At 52.2% G+C, this 27924-nt stretch overlaps 1 protein-coding gene across 1 annotated transcript in view; it reads left to right on the plus strand.

Annotated features, from left to right (window-relative positions):
* Positions 1-27924, plus strand: part of NLRC5 (NLR family CARD domain containing 5) — a 116897-nt gene that overhangs the window by 60579 nt on the left and 28394 nt on the right. The window contains exons 13-31 of the mRNA XM_059044007.2: positions 3508-3576; positions 4763-6437; positions 7594-7677; positions 7825-7908; positions 9282-9365; positions 9488-9577; positions 10206-10265; positions 11725-11790; positions 12288-12371; positions 14266-14349; positions 15527-15616; positions 17829-17897; positions 18686-18754; positions 19482-19565; positions 20115-20198; positions 21723-21812; positions 23941-23985; positions 24937-25026; positions 25917-26000. Of these exons, the coding sequence (XP_058899990.1) occupies positions 3508-3576; positions 4763-6437; positions 7594-7677; positions 7825-7908; positions 9282-9365; positions 9488-9577; positions 10206-10265; positions 11725-11790; positions 12288-12371; positions 14266-14349; positions 15527-15616; positions 17829-17897; positions 18686-18754; positions 19482-19565; positions 20115-20198; positions 21723-21812; positions 23941-23985; positions 24937-25026; positions 25917-26000 (3085 nt within the window). The remainder of the gene's footprint in view (positions 1-3507; positions 3577-4762; positions 6438-7593; positions 7678-7824; positions 7909-9281; positions 9366-9487; positions 9578-10205; positions 10266-11724; positions 11791-12287; positions 12372-14265; positions 14350-15526; positions 15617-17828; positions 17898-18685; positions 18755-19481; positions 19566-20114; positions 20199-21722; positions 21813-23940; positions 23986-24936; positions 25027-25916; positions 26001-27924) is intronic.

A 27924-nucleotide genomic window follows, 5' to 3' on the forward strand; every position in this document is an offset into this window, starting at 1 on the left:
CTCTCCATTCATCCCTCCCCCAGCCCCTGGTAACCACCATTTACTTTCTCTCTCTCTGACTTTAACTACTCTAAGTACGTTGTATAAGTGGAATTGTACAATATTTGTCCTTTTTGACGGGCTTATTTCGCTTAGCATAATGTCCTCAAGGTTCATCCATGTTGTAGCAGGTGTCAGAATTTCCTTCCTTTTTAAGGTTAATATTCCACTGTATGTGTAAATCACATTTTGCTTATCCATTCATCCTTCAGTGGAGTCTTGGGTTGTTTCCATATTTTAGCTATTGTGAATAATGCTGCTATGAATATGGGTAAACAAATATCCCCTCAAAACCCTGCTTCAATTCTTATATCCAGGATCCAGGGTCATATGGCAACTCTATTTTTAATTTTTTTGAGACACCTCCACAGTGTTTTCCACAGAGGCTTCACCATTTTACATTCCTACCAACAGTGCACAAGGGTTCCAGTTTCTCCACATCCTCACCAATACTTTTTGTTTTCTGTTTTTTTGATAGTTGCCATCCTAATGGGTGTGACGTGGTATCTCATTGTAGTTTTGATTAGCATTTCCCTAATGATTAGCGATTTAAAAAAATTATTTGTTTATTTATTTATGTTGCACTGGGTCTTAGTTGCGGTATGCGGGATCTTTAGTTGCAGCGTGCGGAGTCTTTAGTTGTGGTGTGAGGACTCTTAGTTGTGGCATGCGGGACATAGTTCCCCGACCAGGGATCGAACCCGGGCCCCCTGCATTGGGTGTACGGAGTCTTACCCACAGGCCCACCAGGGAAGTCCCAATGATTAGTGATGTTGAGCGCCTTTTCATGTGCTTATTGGCCATTCATATATCTTTTTTGGAGAAATGTCTATTCAAGTCCTTTGCCCATTTTCAATTGGCTTCTTTGGTTTTTTGTTGTTGAGTTTTAGGAGTTCTGTCTGTATTATGGATATTAATCGCTTATCAGATATATGTTTTACAAATATTTTCTCCTATTCTGTGGGTTGCCTTTTTACTCTGTGGGTAGGGTCTTTTGATGTATGATTTAAAAAATTTTTATGAAGTCCAATTTTTCTGTTTATTCTTTTGATGTCCGTGCCTTCGGTATCATCTCCAAGAAATCATTGCCAGTCCTGGTGTCGTACGCTTTCATCTTATGTTTGCTTCTAAGAGTTTTATTGTTTTAGGTCTTACATTTAGGCCCTTGATTCACTTGGAGTTAGGTTTTGTATATGGTGTTAGGTAAGAGTCCAACTTTATTCCTCTGCATGTGGATATCCAGTTTTCCCAGCACCATTTGTTTAAAAGACTGTCCTTTCCCCCATTGAATGGTCTTGGCACCCTTGTCAAAAATCACTTGACCATATATGTGAGGGTTTATTTCTGGGCTGTCTATTCTATTCCATTGGTCTTTATGTCTGTCTTTATGCCGATACCACACTGTTTTTAATTACTGTAGCTTTGTAGTAAGTTTTGAAATCAGGAAGTGTGAATCCTTCAGTTTTGTTCTTTTTTGGGATTGTTTTGACCATTTGGGGTCCCTTGAGATTCCACATGAATTTTACTTTTACTTTTTTTTTTTTTTTTTTTGTGGTACGCGGGCCTCTCACTGTTGTGGCCTCTCCCGTTGTGGAGCACAGGCTCCGGACGCGCAGGCTCAGCGGCCGTGGCTCACGGGCCCAGTCGCTCCGCGGCATGTGGGATCTTCCCGGACTGGGGCACGAACCCGTGTTCCCTGCATTGGCAGGCGGACTCTCAACCACTGCGCCACCAGGGAAGCCCCCCACATGAATTTTAGAATGGGCTGCTTTATTTCTGCAAAAAATGGCTTGGGATTGTAATAGAGATTGCATTGAATCTATAGATCACTTTGGGTAATGTTGAAATTTTCAACATTAGTAAGTCTTCCAATCCACGAACATGTGTTTCATTTATTTATGTCTTCTTTAATTTCTTTCAGCAACATTCTGTAGTTTTCATCGTACAAATCTTTCACGTCCTTGGTTAAGTTAATTCCTAAGTATTTTGTTCTTTTTGATACTACTGTATATGGAATTATTTTGGTCATTTTCTTTCAGATTGTTCGTTGTTCATGTATAGAAATGTAACTGACTTTTGTGTGTTGACTTAATATCCTGCTACTTTGTTGAATTCATTTATTAGTTCTAACAGCTTTTTTGTGGTTGTCTTTGGGGTTTTCTGCATATAAGATCTGATCATCTGCAAACAGAAATAAGTGTACTTCTTTTTTCCAATTTGGATGCCTTTTATTTCTTTTTCTGGTATAATTGCTCTGGCTAGAACTGCCAGTTCTATGTTGAGTTGAAGTGGTGAATGCAGGCATCCTTGCCTTGTTCCTGATCTTAGAGGAAAAGCTTTCAGTCTTTGACCATTAAGTATGATGTTTGCTGTGGTTTCAGAACCTTTATTTCCATAGAAATATTGACTTTTTACTTATAGCTGTGCATGGCTATAACAGAAAACATCCATCCCATAATCCTAGCTCCCCAATAAATCAAAACTGTTTGCTACCTGGCCCCTCTGTCCCTTATCGCTGAGCTGAAATACTTGTCACCTGGCTGTGACCAGGCCTGGTTGATATTTAGCTAGTGAGTCCTTATTAGTAAAAGACTCATTAAAATATTGAAATAGAAGGGAACTCCTTGGTGTTCCAGTGGTTAGGACTCAGTGCTGTCACTGCCAAGGGCCCAGATCCAATCCCTGGTCGGGGAACTAAGATCCTGCAAGCCGCTCAGAGCAGCCAAATATATCTTACACTAATTCCAACCCCTCTTCGGGACCCCTGGGTTTCCCTGCAGACCAGCATCTAAAAATTTAACACCTGGCAGGGCAAGGGGCCTGCTCCAGCAGCCGTTCTGATTGATCACCAGTGCCCGTCTGTAGGAGTGTCCTGCTTTACTTCTTAAAATTCTTCCATAGCCCTCTTTCTTCCTTCCTCCCCTCCTTTCTGTCTCCCCTTCCTCCTTGTTCTTTTTCTTCCTTTCCCAACCTCTTCAGAAAGGTATTAAAGCGACTCTTGAAAATCCATGCAACCAGACAAGAACTCATGAAACTAGTAAGAGAAGTGAGGAAATTTGGAAGATGTGAAATAAGGGGGATAAAACACACTGGTACAGGAGGGAGGGCACCAAGCCTCCTGGAAGCTCCACTTTTCCAACCAGCAGTGCCCTCGACAGAGCTGGGTGCTTTCCAAGCCATTTAGTGCTTGAGGCTGTTGGCTGTGGGTCCTGCTTCCTGCATTCTGGGCTGGGAGATCCCCAGGCCCAGAGCCTCCGGCCCTCTCACTTGGGCCTGGGACCCCTCTGCAAACAGGAACTGATGCTGATGCAGCCTTTGCCTGCCGCCTGCCTTCACTCAGTCCCTGAGTGTGGATATACTTGTCTGGCTGCTGCCTGTCTATGGAATGGAGCTCCCTGAAGGTGCTGGCTACCCCCTCAGCCCAGGCCCCCAAACCTCACCCCTTACTCCTTCCTTCATTCTTTCCAGGCCTCAAGCGGCCTCATCAGAGCTGTGGGTCCTCACCTTGCCCAAAGCAGTGCAAGAAGCAGCAGCAAGGTGGGTACCAAGGTGGGGAGGGACCCAAACACTGGATTAGATTGCCTTGGGGTAAGGACACAGATCCTGGACTCTGTCCCCTGATAACAGGCTTCCAGTCACGGGCCCCCTGACTCTTGTCTTCCAAGATCCCAGGAGGGAAGAAGAGGAGGTCCTGGGTGGGCAGAGGAGAGAGCTAGGTCTGGCAAGGAAGCACCTTGCCCAGTGGGCCACAGCGGGGCTTCTCCAGAGATGGCTCAGCTGAAGGAGCTCAAAGCAACCCAGCAGGTCACAGCTTCACCATCCAGGCTTCTCCGGGGATACTCCCATGTCCTCAGGGTTGAGGGAGCTCCAGGGATGTGACCAGCATGACCTCAGAACTGGGCTCCCATTGGCCGGTCTAGGGCTGAGCTGGATAGCAAGGCAGAAGCCTTGGGGGCCGCTGGGAAGACATGGGGGCTGCTGTGGACCAGTCAGGCCGGGACAGAAACTTCTGTCATTCTCCACCAGCTGCCCCAGCAGCTGGGAAACCGAGCCCCATGGGGCATAGCCAGAGGATTCACAGCTGGTCAGAGGATTCATATCTGTATAAAATAGAACACTATGTCAGGCGCCCCCCAGCAGGGGTATCCAGTGTCCCCCAACAGTGGCTCCGGGCCCTCCCATGGGCCACCCAAGATCTCCCAAATGACCCAGCAATTAAAGTCAACACCCGGCCATGTAGGTATTGACTATGGACCAGCTTCCGCGGTTCTGACGGTTCAGTGCCTGGCCCTGCAGGGTGTTAGCGCTCATCGTGGGCATCGCCCAACCGAAGTACTGTGGGGACGGGGGCCGCAGGCAGCTTACTTCGATATCACAGTAGAAGCTTGTTCCAATAAGATATTGCAGAGGAAGGGCCCCCTTTCCCCTCTACCATCTCATTGAAAACTTTACACCACTTACATTGTTGCAAAACAAATAGAGCCGTGGTCCACACTTCCCCATTCCTACTTCCCTGTGTAAATGGCTGCCAGAGCCTGTGCTTCTGCAGAACCAATTAATTCTAGGAATTTGGGGAACACAAGAGCACCTGTGTGCACTTGCCACCCCACCCCCCACCCCCATACGTACATGGCCAAGGCTACAGGCTCCCCAACAACCTGATACTGTGGTGAGCGGCGCGGGGAGGCCCCCCGCTCTCATGCAATCTCTCTGTCCCCTGCAGAGCCGGCCAAGAGGTACCTGCAGCTGCTTAAGACTTCTGCCCGGCAGCGCTATGCTGACAGGACCCCCAGGCCAGGGCAGCCGCTTGCCTTCCCCCAAGCCTACATCCCTCCAATCTTGCAATGGAGCCGGGCCTCAGCACCCTTTGACACTCAGGAGGGGGCCATTACAGGAGACCCCAAGGCAGAAGATGGCACCGACGTGAACATTCGGGACCTCTTCAACACCAAGGCCAACAGGGGCCCAAGAGTGACGGTGCTTCTGGGGCAGGCGGGCATGGGCAAGACCACGCTGGCCCACCGGCTCTGCCAGAAGTGGGCCGATGGTCAGCTGGACCGCTTCCAGGCCCTGTTCCTTTTCGAATTCCGCCAGCTCAATGTGATCACAGGTTTCTTGACCCTACCCCAGCTCCTTTTTGATCTGTACCTGAGGCCTGAGGCTGGCCCCGAGGCTGTCTTCCAGTACCTGAAGGAGAATGCTAACGGAATCCTGCTGATCTTTGATGGGCTGGACGAGATCTTCCACCCCTGCTCCAGCAAGGAGACTGCAGGCCCTGAGGACCCAGCATCAGCCCTCACCCTCTTCTCCCGCCTCTGCCGTGGGACCCTCCTGCCTGGCTGCTGGGTAATGGCCACCTCCCGTCCGGGGAAGCTGCCCGCCTGCCTGCCCACCGAGGCGGCCACGGTCCACATGTGGGGCTTTGACGGGCCGCGGGTGGAGGAGTACGTGGGCCTCTTCTTCGGCAACCAGCCATCCCGGGAGGCAGCCCTAGCAGAGCTGCGGGCAAACAGACGTCTCTGGAGCATGTGTGCCGTGCCCGCTCTGTGCCGAGTCGCCTGCCTCTGCCTCTACCATCTGCTCCCCGGCAGCTCTCCAGGCCAGTCTGCGGCCCTCCTGCCCACCATGACCCAGAGCTACGTGCAGATGGTGCTAACCCTCAGCCCCCGAGGGTTTCTGCCTGCCGAGTCCCTGCTGGGTCTCGGGGAGGTGGCCCTGCGGGGCCTGGAGACAGGGAAGGTCATCTTCTCTGCAGGTGACATCCCTCCACCCGTGATGGCCTTTGGGGATGCCCTCGGCCTGATGACCTCCTCCTGTGTGCGCACGGGGCCCGGGCACCAGGAGACAGGCTATGCCTTCACCCACCTCAGCCTGCAGGAGTTTTTTGCTGCCCTGCACCTGATGGCCAGCCCCCAGGTGGACAAAGATACACTGTCCCAACATGTCACCCTCACTTCTCGCTGGGTGCAGCGAACCAAGGCTAGACTGGCCCTCTTAGACCACCTTCCCACCTTTCTGGCGGGCCTGGCATCCTGTGCCTGCCGCCCCTTCCTCAGCCTCCTGGCGCAGCGGGATGAGGCCTGGGTGGGTACCAAGCAGGCGGCAGTGGTGCAAGCGCTGAGGAAGTTGGCCACCCGCAGGCTCACGGGACCAAAGGTTGTAGAGCTGTGTCACTGTGTGGGTGAGACACAGGCGGCCGAGCTGGCTGGCTTCACAGCCCAGAGCCTCCCCCATCAAATGCCCTTCCACAACTTCCCGCTGACCTATGCCGACCTGGCTGCCCTGATGAACGTCCTAGGGCACAGGGATGCCCCCGTCCACCTGGATTTTGAGGGCTGCCCCATGGAGCCCCGCTGCCCTGAAGCCCTGGCAGGCTGTGGGCAGGTAGAGAATCTCAGGTGAGAGTAAAGACGGGAGCTCGGGGGTGGGGGGTGGGGGACCTGGGATCATCCCTGGGAGAGAACTGGACTTGCGGGAGAGCGGAGGCCAGCCAGTCTCGGCAGAACCCTGCCGAGGAAAACTGAGGAAGAATCTTGAATAGCAGAACAGACAGGTCCTTCCTTACTGCCCCGTAGCCTGTGACACAGTGAGGAAGCTCCTTGCCTCTCCAGGAACTCTGGGATCCAGTTAGATCTCATCTAGTTATGGTTTCTGGATTCAGTCTTTCCCTCTTTTTCTCTCAGTCATGGGCTGGAGCATCTGATCCAGGCTGTGCTTTTAGAGCCTCTTTCCTTTGGACAGGGTATTTAACCTCTCAGCCTGAGTTTCTTTATCCCTAAAATGAATCAGTAATAATACCTACTTCATAGGGTTGTTGGGAGAATGAGATGAAATAATGCGTGAAAAACACTTCGTGGCACAGTTCCTGGCACAGAGTAAAGGCTCGATATGTGTAGTAGCTAGAGAAACGTTTAGGCTACAATAACAAAGAATCCCTCCCCCACATGTACAGTGGATTAAATCATGTAGTTGTTTTGGGGTTTGGTTTTTTTTTTTCACTCTTACGGAAGACTCAGAGGTAAGTGGTGCAGGTCAGCGGGATGGCTCAGCTCCACATGGCCATGAAGAGACCCAGGTCCCTTCCGTGGATGCAGCATCATCTCCTTGGGCATCTTGATCTGCACGGTCAAAGCTGGGTCACAGACACATCCGTGCTCTAGCTTGGGGGAAAGTAAAGCAAGAACACGGATTAGATATGCCCGATGGGTTAAAGCTCAGTCCTGGAAATAGAGCACATCCTTTCCACTCACATGCCAGGGCTGACAACATAGTCGGGGTCGTATGGTCACGCTGAGCTGCAGGGGAGGCTGGGAAACACCACCTCTGGCCGGGAAACCATGTTCCCAGTTATAGCTACAGCGGAGAATGGGTTTGGGTAGACGATTAGCAGCGTCTGCCATAATATGTATTTGTTACTACTACAACAATTACAGCAATAACTACTACTATTGCCATTACTGGATTAAATTCCATCTCTCAGAGGAGGGAATGGATGATGAGCTCTAAGCCCTGCCCACCATTGATCTTCTGCCACTTCACCTCTTCCTCTGGCAGCTTTAAGAGCAGGAAGTGTGGGGACGCCTTTGCTGAAGCCCTCTCCAGGAGCTTGCCGACAATGAGGAGCCTGAAGAAGCTGGGGTGAGTCAGGGCTTGGAACCGAGATGGATCCTCAACCGGCAATGCTTGGAACTCTCCCCCCGCCCCTCAGCCCTACACAGGGCAGATTCCTGGTCTCTCCCCCTTTTCCCATCCCCATTCTTCACACTATCTTTACTTACCCTGTAGGTTAGCAGGAAGTAAGATCACTGCTCAAGGCATCAGCCACCTGGTGCAGGCTTTGCCCCTGTGTCCACAGCTGGAAGAGATCAGGTGAGTGATCTCCAGGAGGGCTCTCTGGCTGAGGGGAGGATGCACTGTCCAGGTCCCAGGGCCCCCCTTGAGCCTGGACTGGGTCCTGTATATTCCATTAGGGTCTGGCCACTACTTTTTCAGTGAGACCCAGAGAGGAGAGGCATCAGTCCAGAACTGGGTGGGACTGGATCCAAACACAAGGCTCCCAAAGACCGCAGAGAAGTGCTAATATTTTGGGACATCTTGAAGGAGCTTGAGTTTTGAGGGTCCCTCCCTTCTTTCTGTGACCCTGAGAGAAGGGATGGCGTTGTGTAGGCAGGTGCTGCGTGGGTACACGTAAAGGCATGGAACACACACATACATCCACATCCATGCACATATGTGCACACGCACTTGCACATGCCTGCTCACTTAAGTCTATGCCACACATACATGCACGTGTGCAGCACGCACATGCCTGCACACTTAGATCCACATACACATCTAAGCACGTATGTATGAATATACTCCTGCCCCGTGTCTGTATGAGTAGCCTGAGAAGGGTGGGACCAGGGATCCTCCTCAGCAGCTCTCCGGCAGGACCACTGCTACCTAATATGGCACCTTTATGAGATTTAGAAAAGACGCTCCATCCAGGCAGATGCAGCCCAGCAGTAGGGTGCACTGCTTGTTGAGTGGACCATTAGCTGCGCCAGAGCTCTGCTCTGTCCCCTCTGCTGGGTGTCTTTGTTCATGATCACTCTGGGTGATGGGGGAAAAGATTAAGGTCACTCTCAATAATTAAGAAAGAAAAGTAAATGTCAACAAGCTCACCATTTCTGATCCTTTGTCCTGACCAAGTGATTACACACAGAGGCACCCTTATACTCTTCAGCTGTTTTGTCCCTCTCGCTAGGAACCCAGGCAGGGCTGTTTGTGGACCCCATTTGACAGGTGGGGAATGTGAGGTCAGAAAGGAAAGTGCTTGGCCTAGGGCTTTGGGTGAATCAGGGCCAGAGACGAGGCTGCAAGCAGCTTCTCCTGTATCCCAGTCAGCTCATCACCCGGGAACCAAGAGGCCCTGCTGAACTCAGGCCTCAGGCACATCCCAGACAGAGCCTAGAGAGCAGGACGCTGTGTCCCCTCATCCCACCTCATGAGGCCTTCACAGTCCATCATCTGGATCCCTTGGGCCACCAGGCAGAAACTCTCCCAGAGGGACTGAACTGGGATGGAAGTGAGGCCATCAGAGGGCCTTTCCTCCTAGCTGGGCCTGCCGGATACCACGAACTTCTCGTAGGCCCCTATCTTGTGTCTCCTGCATGAAGATGGCCAGGCCTGTCACCTGCCACCTGGGGCTCCCAAGTCTCCCAACCCCAGGGCTGAGGGACTGGGCCTCTGTCTCCCTATAGTTTTCGGGACAACCAACTCAAGGACTGGGAGGTGCTGAACATCGTGGAGGTACTGACTTGCCTGCCGCGGCTCCGGAAGCTTGAGTAAGCTGTCTTTCCACCACCCCTGCCTGAGTGACCTCCCCCTCCTCCCTTGGAGAGCAAAGAGAGTCTGGGCTGGATGGGATGGGGGATTCACTCCTGACACCTTTGCCACAATCATGCAGCCTGAGCCTCAGCAACGTCTCCGTGTCAACCCTCCTCTCCTTGACGAACGTGGCGGTCACGTGCCCCACCGTCAGGATGCTGCAGGTCAGGTGAGCAGGAGGGGTGGGATCCTGGCCTTCAGGGTCTTGAGAAAAGGGGAGGAGAAAGTGGGGATGGGAAAAGGAGGAGGCCACTGGTCTGTAAGACCTACGTGTGCATGCGTGAGTCTGTTTTACTCACATCAGTATCTCCAGAGCCTAGCTCAGGCCTGGCACCTCGTACTCAATAAGTAGTGAGTGAGTGGAAAGATAAATGGATAGACGGATAGATGGGTGGTTGAGGGAATGAATCAACAAATCTAGGAACAACAGGCAGAGTGGAAGGGATCCGGAATCCCGTGTCGCTCTCCGTGGTGCTGAACTAGCCAGTTTGGGTCACGGGGTAGATGAAGTGTCAATGTCTCTTAATCCCAATACTGTGGCTCCTATAAAAGCTCTCCGCATTCGTAACTTTTATCATTTTTCTAGCAAAAATTGTTTTCCTGACTTTTTAAAACACTCATGATTCGTCTAGCAGCGACATAGTCACAATTTTATGTGTTTGCTATTGAGCACTTTTGCCAGTTCTGTAGTTTCTCTGTCGATTACAAAATCAGCTTTCTCTGGATGTTTGGGGAAGCACAGGGTGCACAGGTAGGGCTGGTGTACTGGTTTCACGGCTCAACGTCTGACCCTGCAGGAAGGCGGACCTCATCTTCCTTCTCTCCCCACCCACAGAGACGGCTACAGAGCTACACGGGTAAGAAGCTAGGGATGGGGTGGGTTTGGGCTCATTCTGAGAAGCAATCTGGGCTTAGGTAGTTGTGGGGGAAGGTGGCAAAAAGAGCTTAGGAAGAGCTGGAATGCGGGGATTTTCCTTGCTACTTCTCCCCTGGGAGATGACTTACTTCTCAGAGTTGGCCAAGGACTTAGCTTCCTCTAGTGTCTCTGGACCACATCCAGCTCCTGTGATGAGCGGGTATCATCAGAAGTCTCAGAGTGAATCAGACCCTTATATATGGAGGACATGAAGATATGGTGAGACTGGAGATACTATGCAGGGAAAACTCTTCCAATTAGAAAAGGAGGAAGGCAATTATGGTACCAACATCTTAGACTTGTTCTGAGAATTAAACGAATTAACACATTTAAAGTGCCTAGAGCACTGCTGGCATCCATTTGCCATACAAGCGCTAGCTGTTCCAGCTGTGCATCGATTCCAGCTTGGCCAGTCCTTACTGGGCAGAAATAAAGAACTTTCTGTGTTTCCCACACACCCCTCCCTGTGAGACTCAGAGACACATGAAGTTGTATGTCCTCATGCAAGTCCTTTCCCTGCTCTGAGCCTCAGTTTCCTCACCCATACAGGGATCTGGGAGGACCAATGTCTTTTTACCCTCTGACTGCATAGAGCTATGGTGTCCAATGCGGTAGCTACTAGCCCATGTGGCTATTTAATTTTATATTAATTAAAATTAAATAAAATGAACATTTCAGTTCATCAGCCACTTGAGCCACATTTCAAGTTCTCAATGGCCACAGGTGGCTAGTGGCTTCCATAGTGGATGGAACAAATAGAAAACACTTCCATCATCGCAGAGAGTTCTTTTGGACAGCACTGATCTAGAAGTCTGTGAAAATCCATGATGTTCCAGCATCCCTGCAGACCCCAGTCCTCCCCTGGCCCAGTCGGAGAGAACACTTGACGGTGCCTTGGCTTCCCGCAGCCTGCACCCACATGCAGTCCATGCTCCTGGCCTTCTGAATCACAGATGGTACATCTACAAATGGAGACTATGGCATCTTAGACAATAGCAGCTTCTTTTCACTAAGCTTGCACTTTGCTAAGCTTGCCTATGCTGGGCACTTTACCATACATCGTCTCATTCAGTCCTTCGATCACTCTATGTGTTGGATGTTGTCATCCCACTTTAGAAAAGAGAAAACTGGGGCTCAGATGGGTGAAGGGACTTACCCAAGGCCATACAGCTATATATGGCAGAGCCAGAATTTGAATAAAGGTCCCAATTGACCTTAAACCTTTTTCCCTGCTGCTTTGCTGAATAGCACCTTTAGTACCTGCAGGCAGCCATCTTTGTTATTCATTCACTGTGGGTCATGCTATAGGGTCTTCAGTTCCTAGAAACCAAGGGAAGAGGTTTGGTCCCTCAGGCCCTGGACTCCTGAGCCCAGGCCAGTGTTGGATTTGTTCTTGCCAGAGACCCAGACCTACGGGGAAATGCCAACCAGAGGAAAGAGGCTCAGAGGAGAAGCCTGGCACTCAGGTACCTCAGTGGGGTGGGATCCATTGCTTTGAGGGGAGGGATATGATATGAAGGGAGGGTCCCTTCCCAGAGGAGGCATGGCAGGGGCAGGGAGGATAAAGGAAAAAGCATATGTGGAGCGGGGAAAGGACATGAGTAACCCATCCCGGCCTGAACATGGAGCACTTGTCATAACAACAATAATAGCTGTAATTTAATGGACCCTTGCTTTGTGCTTGGCACTGTAGTATTTTATATGCATTACCTCATTGTGATTCTTTTGAAAACCCTGCAAAGTACACATTATTAGTCCCATTTGATAGAGGAGAAAACTGAGTCTCAGATAGGTTAGGTGCCTTATCCCAGGTCACCCAGCTACTGAAAAACAACGCCAAGATTAGACCCGGGTCTGCTGGCCTCCTGGCTGCTCCAGCCCCTTCCGGGTAGCCTCACTCAGAGCTACAGGAGGCATAGCGTAGCTTCTTACCTTGAGTCTCTCGGCCCTACCCCCGCTGCAGGCTCCAGAAGTGTCAGCTCGGGGTCCATGATGTGGAAGTACTCATAGCCCAGCTCCGGGAAGGTCCACACCTGGATGAAGTGGAGTGAGTATCATGGGGAACGCTGGGACAGGAGACAGAAAGGGAGGGCAGGGCAGCGTAGGCAAGGCCTCAGCTTTGGGTGGATGGTGTGGGGAAGGGCATGCTGCTTCATTAAGAATTTGGGGGAATCAGATCATCCTAACAGCTACCGTTATTTAGCACCCGTCCTGTCCCAGGTGCTTTTACATACATCCTCTCATTTAATCCTTATATCTCTATGATGTAAGTACTGTTACTATGTGCACTTTATAGTGGAGGAAATTAGCCACGGAAAGGCAAATTTGCTCAAGGTCACAAGGCTAGGAAGAGTCTAGGCTAGAGTTCAGGCTCAGACAGTCTGGCTCCTGGCCTCATCCTCACTGAGATCTGCAAAGCAGAAACCTCATCACATGTAGTCTTGTCTTTCAGACCACAGCCCTCAGGGTCCCCTCACCCTGTCTTCCTCCCAGAGTAGCATGAGATGACCTTCTCTTTTTGGGCTGGAGAAATTCCCATGATGCCCAGCTCCTGAGCAGAGCCTTTGAGAGTGGGGTTTGGGGATTGGTGGAGGTCCTGTCATGTCACCGGGAAGGGACCCCTGCCACGATCATGCCAGGAAATCAAATGGGCATGAAGGTGGGGTGATGGAATGCCATCATGTATTTAGAGTGGCCCCACCTTAGGGCAAGATGGATGGGGTGAGGGCTGCCTTGATGACCAAAGCTTGAGCCTTGACCTTGTCCCATTGGGAGAACCAAGACAGGATTAGAAGGTGGTTTTTACCCAACTCACATACTTCCACCCACCTCGCCACCACCAAGCCTGTCCCTCCCCCAGTTTTCTCACCTGCACGTGTGTCCCATCACCCACCTGGTTACACAGACCAGACACCTCTCAGCTCCCTTGCCCTCCTCCTATAGCCAGTGCATCCTGAGTCGACCTACCCCCTATATAGTTCTCAAAACCATTCTCTTGGGGACTTCCCTGGCAGTCCAGTGGTTAAGACTCTGTGCTTCCACTGGAGGGGGCATGGGTTCAATCCGTGGTCAGGGAACTAAGACCCCGCCTGGTCTGGGACTAAGATCCTACCTGCCATGCAGCACTGAAAAAAAAAAAAAAAAAGTTCTCTTTTCTCCATCCTCTTCATCCACCTCCCTAGTCCAGACCACTCTCATCTTTCATGTGGATACCTCCTCACTAGGCTTCCGTCCTGGCCACCTCCACCTGGCATTGAACTGCCTTTTACTGCCTGCCCCCTTCCCAGTGCTCAGGATAAGCCCAAATCCTAAAAGCCTGTGTGATCCAGAACCGTGTCCCCAACCGCACAAGCCCCATCTGACCCCACCCTCCCACTCCATCTTTAATGCAGACATAGCGGCTCTTTTTCAAGTCCTCTAATGTGCTATGCCATGGGATCTTTGACTGTGCTGTTCCTACTGCCAGGAACACCCTTCCCCCATCTCTCTCCCACCCCTTACCTATTGAACTCCTAGTTTTTCTAGCAAGTAGCTCAAACATCAGGCAAGCTGCTGGTCCCCAGACTAGATCAGATTTCCCTATAAGCGTGGAGCTCATCACAAGAAGTAATTATGTAGGTTGCAGCATAAAGAAACAGTTGCCGATGGGACCTTGAAGTCAGGCTGCTGGAGTTCAAATCCCAGGCCCAACTTTGAGCAAGTGTTTTAACCATGGGTTAACTCATCAGTAAAATGAGGAGAATTATAGTGCCTGCTTCGTAGGGTTGTGATGAGGATTAAATATCCGATAATTGTAAAAGCATCTAGGACAGTGCCAGGCATGTGGTACACAGTCTTTCAATGTTCATTATAATTGAGTCTCATTTGTTGGAGGGATGCTTTGACCGTGTGAATGCTGAGGGTCGAGGGGTAGCACAGGGCATCAGACCCCTCTGTCTCAGCCTCTCAGGGAACCAGCTGGAAGATGAAGGCTGTCAACTGATGGCGGAGGCTTCAGCCCAGCTGCACATCGCCAGGAAGCTGGAGTGAGTCGCCCACCCCACTGTCGACTACCAGGGAGGGCCCAGGAGAGCCCCAGCTGGTCCCCGCCACCCCTGGACCCCGTGCCCACAGTCACCAGAAAGAGTGCTGCTCCACCGACCAGCTCTCCTTTTTCTTCCACCTCCAGTGTAGTAGGAGTGGTTCAGCCATGCCTTGCCTTTGCCTCTGGCATGAGCCCCTCTGTTCCAGTTATAAAAATCCCTTGGGCTTTCCTGGTGGCGCAGTGGTTGAGAATCCGCCTGCCGATGCAGGAGACACGGGTTCGTGCCCTGGTCCGGGAGGATCCCACATGCCGCGGAGAGGCTGAGCCCGTGAGCCATGGCCGCTGGGCCTGCGCGTCCGGAGCCTGTGCTCCGCAACGGGAGAGGCCACAACAGTGAGAGGCCCGCATACCAAAAAAAAAAAAAAAAAAAATCCCTTGAACATGTAGAACGTGTTCACTGTCCATCAGTAGCTTGTATTCCAGTTTGTCCTGACAACAGCCCCGGGGTGGGGTGGGATGCGGAGTTGCACCGGGCCAGCACTAGGGTATTGGGTGGATGGGTGCTGGGCTGTTGGAGTGGGAAGTGGTACGGTGGGATATGGTTTTGGGGTGAAGGGGTGGGTCGGTGTGGTGGTGGAATGAGAAGAAAGGGTAGTAGGCTATTGGGCGTGCTGTGGTGTTGCACGGTGTGGGCTAGGGGTGCCATTTGGGGGGGGGGGATGTGTTGGGGTCTTAGCGTCAAGTGGGAGTGGGAGTGGGGGAGTGTTGAGGTTAGGGTATCAGTGGTTTGGAGTCTTGGCTTTGCGTTTAGACCCTGGCTCTGGCACTCAGTAGCTTTGTGACCCTGGGTAGGTAACTTCATATCTCTTGGCCTCAGGTTCCCCATTGGTAAAATGGGATTAAAATGGTGGTTATTTTTCAGACCAGAAAACTGAGGGTCAGAGAAGCAAAAACAGTGAGCCAGCTTTTACTGCTCCAGCTGGAGAACTTTATTCTCTGCGTGGGGCGAGAGGTCATATGCTTCATGGCTCACCCTTTAAGACGCCCTGGCTAAGGACCCAGGACATCCCACGAGTGACAGCCAGCCAGCTGCTGAGCCAGGAGGAGGCGGCTGGAGCTGTGCGGGGCCGGGGGCCCCAGCCGCCTGCTAATGGCCGTCTGCCCCCTCCTCTCCGCAGCCTCAGCAGCAATGGGCTTTCTCTAGCCGGGGTGTGCCGTGTGCTGAGAGCAGTGAGTACGTGCCGGACCCTGGCAGAGTTACACGTCAGGTAGGGACTCGCAGGGGACCACCATCGCCCCACTCTCACCTCTAGCGCGGAGCTCTTGGGCTCTCCTGTCATTCTCTCTAAGTCTTCGGAATTCTTTCTGGTCCCAGGCCTTTGAGACCTGTAGAAGATGCTGCTCTTGCCCCGCCCACACCCCCTTTACAGCTGGGCGCCCGTTCCCAGCCGCTGTGGGTGTCGGCTGCGCACAGCTTATACCTCCTCCAGAGAAATGCCCTGGGCCGATAAGAGCCAGTGATGCCTGGGAGGTTACACACCCCCTTATCCTCCCAGCCAGGAGCGGCCAATGACAGAGGCAGAGGTATAACCCTCCAGCCCCCTTACCTCCGGTGGGACAAACTTTTAGTGCTATTGATGTTACCATCCAAGCCTACTCTGCTCGCCGCACGACAGGCCAATGAATCGGAGATGAGGGGTTGAGGCAGACCAAGAAGATGGCAGACTCGTGTCTCCGAGAAACCATCTTTTCTGGGTTTAGATGCCAGTTTCTTTTATAGAACAGAGAGGGGGAGGAGATGAGGAAGTAAAAGGGCCATAAGTTTTGCAGATATCCCCTGGAATGGCCAGCCTCGCGGAGGGGATGTGTTCATTTCTTCTTTCCTGCAGCCAGCCACAGGTGGGCGGGGTCAGGATGCTTCCCTGAACAAAGGCACTTTGGTTTAACATTCAGGCAGAGGGGCAGGGTTCTCCAAGGCAGGCCATTATGTACAGACAGTATCCTTTTAGTGAACAAAAGCAACGGGAAGCAAAGGTTAAAGTAAAAGAAACAGATCCAACAGGTAGTCAGATTTGGCTCTTCTGTGTTGCATTCATGCTCCCAGTGGGATCAGGCTGAGGACCTGCCCTGTTCTGCCTCCCTTGGTCCCTTACTGGTTTCTCCTGAGATCAGACCCTCAGTACATCATGTACGCAGTGACCAAGTGACTCTGCTTCTAAGGGAACCCGACCTCAGACGGGACCCAACCTTATTTCTGTAAGTCTCCGCATTCAGTCTGGGCAGCTGAGGACAGATGCTAATTAATGTCAACACAGACCCCACCCATAGGGGCTCTCCTGCTTTAAACACCCCTTAAAGGAGGAAAGAGAAACCAGATTCACCCACGAGGTGGTACTAGGGGCCTTGGTTCACTGTATATAATGATTCAGTAAAGGCCCCTAGGGCATTCCAAATGACACCCCATTCACTTCTAGGAATTTATAATGAAGAAATCACTGCGACTGTGCAAACACTTTGACCTGCAGGGATGTTCACCTCAGTATTGATTATAATAGGAAAAAAATGAAAATAACTTAAATCTTTAACAGTGAGATATTAGTGATACTAGTTAAGTAAACTAAGTTGCCTCCAGAGAGAAGAACTGATGGAACCATGATATAGCTGCAGCTTTAGTGTGGAGGGATGACTCTGGCATATTAAGTAAACATAAAAATTTTAATTCATCAGGGAATTCCCTGGTGGTCCAGTGGTTAGGACCTGGTGCTTTCACTGCCGAGGCCCAGGTTCAGTCAGATCCCACAAGCCACGCGGTGTGGCTAAAAAAAAAAACAAAACCAAAGACTTAAACATTTTTTTTAATTCCTCATTTTTATAGTAAAGCTTTTCAATCAGACTGAAAGCTAGAGAGAATGGTATAATGAACTCCCCAGCTCCCACCAATAACTATCAACATCATGTAACCCTTGCTTCATCTGTCCTTTGAAATATTAATTTTTAAAAGGGAATCTGTAAATTCAATCCCATCTTTTAAGAAAGAAAAAGAAAGAATATTAACTGCATTAAGAAGACAGGAGACTTGAAGGACCCACTCCACGTGTTATCATCAGTGATAATTGATACGTGGAAGAGATTGTGGGTGATTTTTCTTTATTTTCTTCTTATTTTACTATATTTTCTAAGTTCTCCAGAGGGAAGAAGAATACCTTTTGTCATGGGAAATATATATATCACATTCACTTGGAAAGACGAGGTTAGGGATGGTCTGGACTCTCAGTGCCTGTCCCCACCTGGCAGTGGCCTCACCGCACGGGGTGAGTACCACTCAGGCGAGAGAAGACATCAGGGAAAAGTCAGAGGAAGTGCCGCAGCTAGAGGCAGGGGGATGGCACCTTAGCAGTCCCTGAAGGCCAGGCTAAAAATAAGACGCAGCAGCAGCTGGGCCCCCCAGCAGCTGCCTCCTCTCTCCCCTCCTCTCTGCAGCCTGCTGCACAAAACTGTGGTCCTCAAGTTTGCCCCAGAGCCGGAGGAGCAGGAGGTGACCCAGAAAAGGTAGGGCCAGGACCGTCCCCTCCTTGACTGCCACAGCTGGACAGTGTGACTCAACAGCCGGGGGACCTTGACAAATTTACGAAGGCACAAGAAGCCAGCAGGCTTGGCTGGGGATGAAGCCCTAAGGGGAGGCTCAGAGGACAAACTGCCTCCCCATTTCCCAAGTGGTACCTGAAGAGAGCCCTGGGATGCCAGATGCAGACTGCAGACTGGGGCAGGGGTGGGGTAGCCAGAGAGCTACACGTGGGAGACGGAGGCCCTTCAGCCTAAACCCAGAGGATTGCCTGGTGTGTAGCTCTGATTCTGGTCAGAACTTCTGGTTCCCTTTGGCACAAGAACCCTTTAGAGGGTGTTTGCCTCCACCAGAGTTCCTTCCTGGATTGCCCCAGGCCAGCACCTGAGCAGAGACTCAGCTCTTTGCTCCTCAGTGTGCACCTACAGCCTCTTCTGTAGGGTCTGAGCTTTAGAAGGCTTGCTTGCAGCTGAGGCTGACATCTTTGAAGGCACTGCTGGTGATGAGATTGATGACCCTAAGAGCCAAGGTTAACTGAGCACTTACTATGCACCCAGCAGCAAACTAAGACAATTCACCTATGTTCCCCCAGTACCAGGCTAAGTGATTTGTCCCAGGTCACACAGCCAGGAAGCCGAGAAGCCCAATTGGAACCAAGGTCTGACTGTCCCCGGGCCTCATATAGGGATTGAATGGTGGGAAGTGAGGCTAAGGCTGGAGTCTGAGGCAGTGGATGAGGTGTCTGCTCAGCATGGCTTGGTGTGTGTCCCTCCAGGGCTGCGTTTCCTGAGAGCCTTACGTTCCAGATGCCCTCTGATCCGCACCTGTGCGCCCCAAGGATCAGGTACCGTGATGGCCTGCAGGTCCCAAGAATGGTTCCTGCCTCCCCCCCTTCCTGGGCACAGAGCCTGTCCCGGGTCCCCAGTGCCAGCTGCTGCCCCGAAGACACAACCTGCTGTCATGTCCTGGTTTTCCTGCCTCCCGTCTCCCCTGCCCAGCCCACCCCAGAAGGGGCTCACGCAGCAGACCCCCAGTCACCTTCCCTGCCCACGATTCCCACCCCCCTTAGCTCCCCCGACCTCCAGTAGCTGAGGGGTTGTGGGAACTCTGGACGGAGAAAATGGGGAGCATGCGGCCCCTTCGTTCCTGGTCCTGGGGCCTAGGCCTGGGGACTCAGCTCGGCCTCCACAGGGCTCCCATCACAACTCTTCCAGCCTCCTCTCTGATTCTGTGTCCATCTGAATGCCCCTCCCTGTCTGTCTGTCCTCCTCTGGCACTCAATTTCTCTCAATCTCTCTCTGCATCTGTCTCCATCCCTCCCTCTCTTATCTCGGTGTCTCTCCATCTTGGTCTGCCTCTCTCTGTGCCTCTGACTCTCTCTGGCTCTTCTCTGCCCATGTGACATCTCACGTGGGCTGTATGTCGGTCCCTCTTTGCCTGTCCGGGTGCCCGATGAATCCCAGTCCCCTTTCCACAAGCCTCTCTGCCTGTGTATCTTGGGGGGGGGGGTGGCTCGCTCACCTCTGTTGAGCTGGGCAGGAGCTGCAGGGCTGTGGTCCTACCCTCCCTAGGCTGACACACTGTACCCTGCAAGCCCAGCACCTAGAGCACCTCTGCAAAGCACTGGGAGGAAGTTGCTGCCTCTGTCACCTGGAGTGAGTGGTTGCTGGAAGGCGGGTGGTGGGCCCCATTAGTGGGTAGGTGTTAGTGTGTTGCATTTTGTTCTGTGTTTTAAGATCTAGGGTCATCTATTCTTTCCCCGCTGCAATCGGGAACCCCTTAGAGATCCTGGTGAAAGTTGTGACTCTTCCCCCTAAAATACAGGTTCCCCCATATTTGACACTCTCTGAAGCCCAAGCCTAACCCCTCAGGGGTCACAAACCTGAGGATGAGAAACCGAGGGGAGGGGCTTCCCTGGAGGTCCAGTGGTTAAGACTCCACGCTTCCAATGCAGCGGGTGCAGGTTGGATCCCTGATCGGGGAACTAAGATCTCACATCCACATGCTGGGAGACCCCAGCTGACCCACTGCCATGTGCTGAGATCCGGCCTGGCAGCCCAGGACTGTATCTCAGTTTCAGGAGAAGCTGAGTGACGGGTGGAGAGGCGAGCTCCTGCTGTCTCCACCCCCCCACCCCACGCCACCCCACCCCAACCCACCCCCCGCCGTCCCCTGACCTGTTCTCCCCCCCTTGCCCCTTCCAGCTTATCAGGCAATGCTCTCGGGGACAAAGGTGCTGCCCTGCTGGCTCAGCTGCTTCCAGGGCTGGGCGCTCTGCAGTCCTTGAAGTGAGTAGCCCTCTGGGCAAAGCCTCTGAGGTTTGATCTCCTCGGGATGAGAGCATGTGTGTGGGCCGCGGGGGATGGAGATGACGGGGTGGGGGGATATTCTGTGTCCCACCTCACTCCCTCCTGGGGTTATCATAAAGGTTACATCAGACAATGCATGCCAACCACCGGGGCCAGTCCCTGACACGTGGCCAGTGCCCAGGACAGGGTAGTTACTACTGCGTTTCTCACTAAAATAGACACTGGTCTCCGTGACTCAACGATCCAGCTGCTGAGTTAAGCCTTCGTTTCTCAAACCTGTCTCCCTGTCTCTGCGCAGGCTCTCTGGGAGGCCCAGGCAGGCAGGGCTGGGAAGCATTACCTGATTAATATAACAGCTGGCAGCCATTCTGGCCCTGGGGGGTGGGGAGGGGCCGTTTGATGGGGGCGGGGCGGGGGGGGCGGTGAGGAGGCGCCCTGGCCAGGTAGGCAGGGAGGGTTTGGACGAGAGAAGACACCTGAACACCTGGCAGAGAGGGGGGAGATGTTTGCTACGGGAGGGAGGCCCTGGAAGGAGGCCGTCAACTCCCAGACTTTGCCTGCAGCCAGCCAGAGTTTCTAGGCCCTTAAAGGTCCCTGTGTTCCTGGCTCACATGCCCCCTCCTCCTCCTCCCTGGCTCTTCTGGGCCCAAGGGAGAGTCTTCCTGGTCGCAGGAACCTGGTCACAGACCCCAGGTTCCCAGCGTCCCTGGACAAATTACATCACCTTCTCTGAGCCCCTGGTTCCCAGTCAGTTAACACATAAACTCTGGAGGCAGTGGCTATGGTTTTCGCTGTAACCAGTGCTGTGGCCTGTGGGCACTGCCTGCTCAGGCCGCCTTTCGTTGGGAAGCTGGGACCAGAGGAGGTTGCCTCTGTTCCCGTTCAGGGCCTGCAGGGGGAGGGGGGCGGGCGGGAAGGCCTCCCCGCCATTGCAGGCAAATTTTATGCAAATTGGAGCTTTCATGCAAATCCCCTGGGGACCTTCTCAATACTGAGAATGCCTGGTGTGATCCCGGGCTGTGAGGTCAGCACTTGCCTGCCAGTCTCTCAGTGCCCGAGGAGTGCAGCGTTAAGTGGCAAATATAAACCACCAGGACAGACTGACCACGAAAGAAGGGGAAAGCTCTGTTCCTGCTCCTTGAACAAGAGGCCCCACATTTTCACTTTGCACTGGGCACTGCCCCTCCTTGATCAGGTGGGGAAACTGAGGCACAAGTCTGGCTCAAAGATTCATCATAGATGGAGGGAACCACTGAGTTCCAATCTCAGCTGTGTCCCCAACATGTCTCATAATCTTGGGCAAGACCTTGCTGCTCTCTGGACCTCAGTTTCCCCATCTGTGCAATGGGGAGTTGGCAGAGGTGCTTTGGCCATCCGGGGTTCAGTGTGTTCCATCGTCTGGGACAGGGAGGGACAGCGCTCCCCTGCCCTGTGCTCTGACCACGAGAGGGTGTTTTTGAGTCCTGAGTGACCTCTGTCGGCATCATCCCTCTGATTCTCCAGCCTCAGTGAGAACGGTTTGTCCCTGGATGCTGTGTTCAGTTTGACCCAGTGCTTCTCTACTCTGCCGTGGCTTTTGCACTTGGACTTCAGGTGAGAGTGTCCCTGGGACCCCACTCTGCCCCTCCTCTGTCCCATCCACGATATAGCATCCTCAGGGCCCTGGTATGATACCAGGTCCAGTGAACATGCAGTGAGTGTCTGTGAAATGCATGAATAGATGAATGAGTGAATTACAGCTCCAGGGACACTCAAATTTCTCCAAATTCACCACGGGGCACAATCCATCGACTCTCCTGTACTTACTCTCTGGGTTGTCCTGGGAGACTTTTAAGGAAACTGGGAGCTCCCTGGTGGGAGCTTGAGTTCTCAGGGACCCATCTGAATTGTGGGGTCTCTGGAGCTGATGAGAGTGTAGAAGGGAAGGCACCTAGCCAAGCGGCCCCGGCCAAGGCAAAGCAGATCATCCATGGTTTCAGGTGAAGTCCACCTATTCCTCCCCTCCCCCCATTCCAAGAATGGGTTTTACAGTAGCAGACAGACCAGGTTCAAATACAGGCTTACTACTTACCTGCTGTGCCGCTTTGAGCAGGTCACTATATCTCTTGATACCTCAGTTTCCTCATCTGTGAAGGAGGGGTAAGAACACTTCCTTAAAACCATAAACAAGATGAAAAGACAACCCTCAGAATGGGAGAAAACATTTGCAAACTAAGCAACTGACAAAAGATTAATCTCCAAAATTTACAAGCAGCTCATGCAGCTCAATATCAAAAAAACAAGCAACGCAGTCCAAAAATGGGCAGAAGACCTAAATAGACATTTCTCCAAAGAAGATATACAGATCTCCAACAAACACATGAAAGGATGCTCAACATCATTAATCATTAGAGAAATGCAAATCAAAACTACAATGAGGTATCACCTCACACTGGTCAGAACAGCCATCATCAAAAAGTCTACAAACAATAAATGCTGGAGATGGTGTGGAGAAAAGGGAACCCTCTTGCACTGTCGGTGGGAATGTAAATTGATACAGCCACTATGGAGAACAGTATAGAGGTTCCTTAAAAAACTAAAAATATGGGGCTTCCCTGGTGGTGCAGTGGTTGAGAGTCCGCCTGCCGATGCAGGGGACGCGGGTTCATGCCCTGGTCTGGGAAGATCCCACATGCCGCGGAGCGGCTGGGCCCGTGAGCCATGACCGCTGGGCCGGCACGTCCGGAGCCTGTGCTCCGCAGCGGGAGAGGCCACAACAGTGAGAGGCCCGCGTACCGGAAAATATAAATAAATAAATAAATAAAAATAAAAACTACAAATAGAACTACCATACAACCCAGCAATCCCACTACTGGGCATATACCCTGAGAAAACCATAATTCAAAAAGAGTCATGTACCACAATGTTCATTGCAGCTCTATTTACAGTAGACAGGACATGGAAGCAACCTAAGTGTCCATCAACAGATGAATGGATAAAGAAGATGTGGCACATATATACAATGGAATATTACTCAGCCATAAAAAGAAACGAAATTGAGTTATTTGTAGTGAGGTGGATGGACCTAGAGACTGTTACACAGAGTGAAGTTAAGTCAGAAAGAGAAAAACAAATACTGTATGCTAACATATATATATGGAATCTAAAAAAAAAAAAAAGGTTCTGAAGAACTTAGGGGCAAAACAGGAATAAAGACGCAGATGTAGAGAATGGACTTGAGGACACGGGAACGGGGAAGGGTAAGCTGAGACGAAGTGAGAGAGTGGCATGGACATATATACACTACCAAATGTAAAACATAGCTAGTGGGAAGCAGCCGCATAGCACAGGGAGATCAGCTTGGTACTTTGTGTCTACCTAGAGGGGTAAGATAGGAAGGGTGGGAGGGAGACGCAAGAGGGAGGAGATATGGGGATATATGTATACATATAACTGATTCACTTTGTTATACAGCAGGAACTAACACACCATTGTAAAGCAATTATACTCCAATAAAGATGTTAAAAAAAAACACAACTCTTCCTTACCTCACAATTTTATTGTGAGAATCAAAGGAAATCATATCGGTGGTGTGCTTTGTATGTATATTTATTGTCCTATTTGCTGAGAAAACAGGCCACCATCCAGGTCTTCCTTGACCCATCCTGTCTGGTCTCTTGCTTCTGCCTGGGAAGGGGGCCCTTGTCCCTTTCTCAGGCTACTGCCTCCTCTCTGCCTGCAGCTCTGAGAGCCAACGCGTCATCCTGAGAGGTGATGGAAGAGACAGGTAAGGAGGGAAAGCTCTGAGGTTGGGGGCCCTCCCCTCTCTCTCTCTGATCTCCATTTCTTATAGGTGACCCCAACCCGACCCCCAGACCCATGCTGACTGTTAGCCCAGGTCTGGCAGGCTGGAATTAATCACTTCTGTAACCCCCTCCCCCATATAAATTTGCAGTAATTAGCTGCTTTCAATCTTTTCTAAGAAGGAGTGCACATGGGAGGGAGGGGCTGACGGGTGATGCTGCAGCAGAGCAGGCGTTAGGAGAGCGGATGTGTGGGAGGGTAGAGGGGAGCTGCTGTGTTTCTGCCACTGAGGACGTTTGCAGCACTTTGCAGCGTCCTGACTTCATATGAATCCCCGCCCTTTCACACTCTGAGTATCATATTAGAGAAGCCAAGAACCGTTGGTGCTCTGAAAAAGTTTCCACAGCTTTGCGGTAAACAAGTTAGTTCTCCTCAGGTGTTCCCGGCTGCCCCCTAGTGGAGCCCGGCACCCTCGTCTCATCTGGGCAAAAGCACAGGGCTTCTCAAGCGGGGCCAGCTGGGCAGAGTGCATTTCCAGCTAATGTGTTAGAGAAAAACACTGCCGTAGCAGGTGGGCTGCCTGAAGCCTGGGTGGTATTGCTTGCCGAGCTAGGGTCTCCATTTCTGGGAACTCTCTGGGTTCTTGAAGCCAAGAGAATTGAGGCACAGATAGGTGGATGATACCTACAGCAGTGGTCAGAAAGAGGAGGGCTCTGTCCTAGCTTCCCTCGACCTGCTCAGGTGCTGCCCACCTGGACAGGTATAAGCTGCTGGCATCCTCACTCTGGCTTCCCTTCCCTGGGCCTCAGTTGCCCCATCCGTACAGGGAGGGGCTTGACTGTCCCGAGGGCCCCTCCCAGCCCCGACTAATGAGTCTAGTCTTCCAATGTGGATGCTTTGACCTTTCCTTTCAAATTGATTTCCCCACTCCTAGGGATCTGTTGGCTGCTGGATCTTTGCCAGAGTTCCAAGCTGGAGCCCAGTTCTTGGGGTTCGGTCAGCGCCGCATCTCCAGGAGCTTCTGGTACCATCTTAACCACTTCTTGCTTAGGGGTAACCACAAAGGGGTAAGGGGTGAGGGAGTGGAGAGCCTGGAGCTTGGGAGGCAGGGGAAAGAGAGTTTGAGAGAAGCGGGAAGAAGTGTGAGGGCTGGTGACGGGGCTGCTGGCTCCGGCATTCCCTGGAGAGAAGATTCTGCATTGTTTTCTCTGAAGACTTCCCAGCTCTGCCATGAGGGGCTGTGAGACCCTGGCTGGGCTCCTCCCCTCTCTGGGGCTTGATTTCCTCACCTAAGAAGAGAGACACGTGAGCTGGGGCCTGAACAGCGTTCTCCGGGGACGGGGTGGGCAGGACCCCAGGCAGGCGGGACAGCTCGTGCAGAGGCCCAGGGCAGTGAAGCCTTGGCTCTGGGGAAGCATTGCTGTGTGGCTAGAGCTTAGTACACAGGGAGAGTGGAGGCGAGTGAAGACATGGGAAAGTCGTTTTGCTTTTAGCCTGAGGATAATGGGGAGCCACAGAGGGTTTTCAGCACAGGAGAGGCTGGCCAGATCTGTATTTGTTAAAGATAAGACGCTGGCAGGGTGGAGGATTGCAGGGAGGCAAGAGGGGGAACCCAGGGGGTGTTCAAGTGGCCCAGGCGAGTGACAACGATGGCCTGGATGTAGGCAGGGGCCGTGGGGAGGACTTGGGACTGGACAAGGGCAGCTGGGTGCCCAGGGGGCCTTGACTGTTTCTGTCGGAGTTGGGGGGACTGGGGGCTGTAAGGGGTGGAGAGTGTGCCCTGTTGGCAGTGCAGGGGCTGGCGGCCTGCAGGTTGGGGAGGACACTTGCTGGGAGAAGCGGAGAGCCCTTGGGGCTGGACAGGGGCCCTGAGCCCTCCCTGACCCCCTCGACCTGCCCGCTGCCCCTTTTCAGCCTCAGGGAATGTCAGCTGGAGCCCTGGAGCCTCTCCCGCCTCTGTGAGACTCTGGAGAAGTGCCCGGGGCCTCTGGAAGTCAAGTAAGTAGGAGGACACAGCCTCAGGGGCACAACGTGGGCGCCTGCCCAGTGACCTGGGGTGGGGTGTCCTGGTTAGAGACCAGGTGAGTCCCTCCTGGTCTCTTCCTGCCAGACCCCGTAGTCCTATGCCATGGGAGTCCCCTAACCCTTTGGTGGAAGGCTCTTTGCCTCCCAGTGGCCCCAGCTTCAGGCACCTCGTCCCTCCCACTGAGAGAGGCCCTGCCGGGCCCAGGGCTTCATCTCCCCATCGGCTCAACTCAGGGCACCTGGGAGCCCCAGTCTGCCCACCCCCCCTCCACCCCTGGAGCCCCACCCTGGCGCCCAGCTGGGCCTGCCTCTGTGGCTGGAGCCTGTCATTCTGAAGGCCCCTCCTCAGGGCATCCCCCAGCCTGGGTTATCAGCTCACCCCAGAACACCTGCGTCTGTGACCAGAGGCTGGGCTTAGAATCAGGAGTCCTGGCTCAGCCACCAACAAGCTGGGTAACTTTGGGCAAACGGCTTTAACCCCTCAGGCCTCAGCTTTGTCATCTGCAAAGTGGTCGGTCAGACTTTCCTTCCCTCATCATCGTTGTAACTTTATTACAATAATTACCTTAAAATAAAGAAACCCAAGACAACCCTCCCTCATCTAAATAACCCCATCCCTCATCAACTCAGTGTTGTCATTTGTCCTGGTGACCTTCTCCATTTGCATATACAAGTTTTTTCCTGTTCGAAATCACAGGCCAGCTGCATTCTGCAGTTTCACTTTACATGGCCCCGTATGTGTTCTTCCGTTTTGGCACAGTTTTTTTTTCCTTGCTTTCTGGCTCCAGTCTCAAATGCCCTCTGGTCCTTACAACAAGCTCATTATCCACGTTGACACCTGGGGTGTGTCCTTCCGTACCTCTCTCCACGTTCAAACGCTTATGGCTATGGAGGAAGGCGGTTGTGATGTTAACAGATACAGGATCTTAACAAGATTTGCGGTGAACTTTTGTCTCATAAGAGAACACTGTGGCTTTCCTAGAATATCAGGATGTGTGGAACCAATGAATTTTCAAATAAACCATTTATTTTAGAAGAGTTTAAGGCTTGCTTTACAGAAAAGTTGCAAAACTAATGCAGAGAGTTCCCCCCACACTTGCCCCTGGTGGTTAATATCACTCATCACCATGGTACATGATGTGTACATTTTGGCATTCCAAATGCCAAAATAAAGGTAAAGGTTCTGTTGCTTAAAAAAAAAAAAAAACAGAAAACAAACAGTGTGTAAACCCCACATTGACCCCAAGCAGAGGCCGTAGCACTGTGTGTATTTGGGGTCCAGTGGAAAGCCACTGGTGTTTGTGGTCAGACCACCCCTCAGTGAACGCCTCTGCCCTGCCTGTGCCCAGAGCCCCAGGCCCAATCCCGGGACAGAGCGGGTAGAGCTGAGCCTACAGCCTGGGCCCTGGCAGAGGCTCGTTGCTTCCAGTTCCAGAACCATAGGTGGCCCCTTTTACTGTTCCCCCCAAGGTGAAGCTGGGTCCCCCTTCAGCCACACAGTAATGCGATGGAGATGGGCCAGCCTCCTGGCAGCCCCAGTGAGGGGAAAGCGCAGCCTGCAGGGGACAAAGAAACAGGGACAGAGAGAAGGGGCAGCAAAAGGGGAGAAAGGCAGAAGGAAAATACAGTCCAAACGCCTCTGGGGGTCAGGAAGTGGCTCTAGACTCCCAGGGAGGGCTGTATGTAAACCCCAAGGTGCTTAGAGACTCTGGTTGACCCAGTCCTCCAGCCAGAGCAGAGACCAGAGGATGGGTATCAGGAGTTTCTCCTAAGTGGACTGGCTTCTGATGAATTATCGAGACAAGTGATCAGCTGGTTGGTCTGGTTTTGGTGGGCAGTCGGGGACCCGAGCTACCCTGCATCTCTCCTTTGCTGACCTGTCACGTGCCTGAATTGC

Source organism: Kogia breviceps, chromosome 18 (genome assembly GCF_026419965.1).
Source record: "Kogia breviceps isolate mKogBre1 chromosome 18, mKogBre1 haplotype 1, whole genome shotgun sequence".
Classification (NCBI taxonomy): Eukaryota; Metazoa; Chordata; class Mammalia; order Artiodactyla; family Physeteridae; genus Kogia; species Kogia breviceps.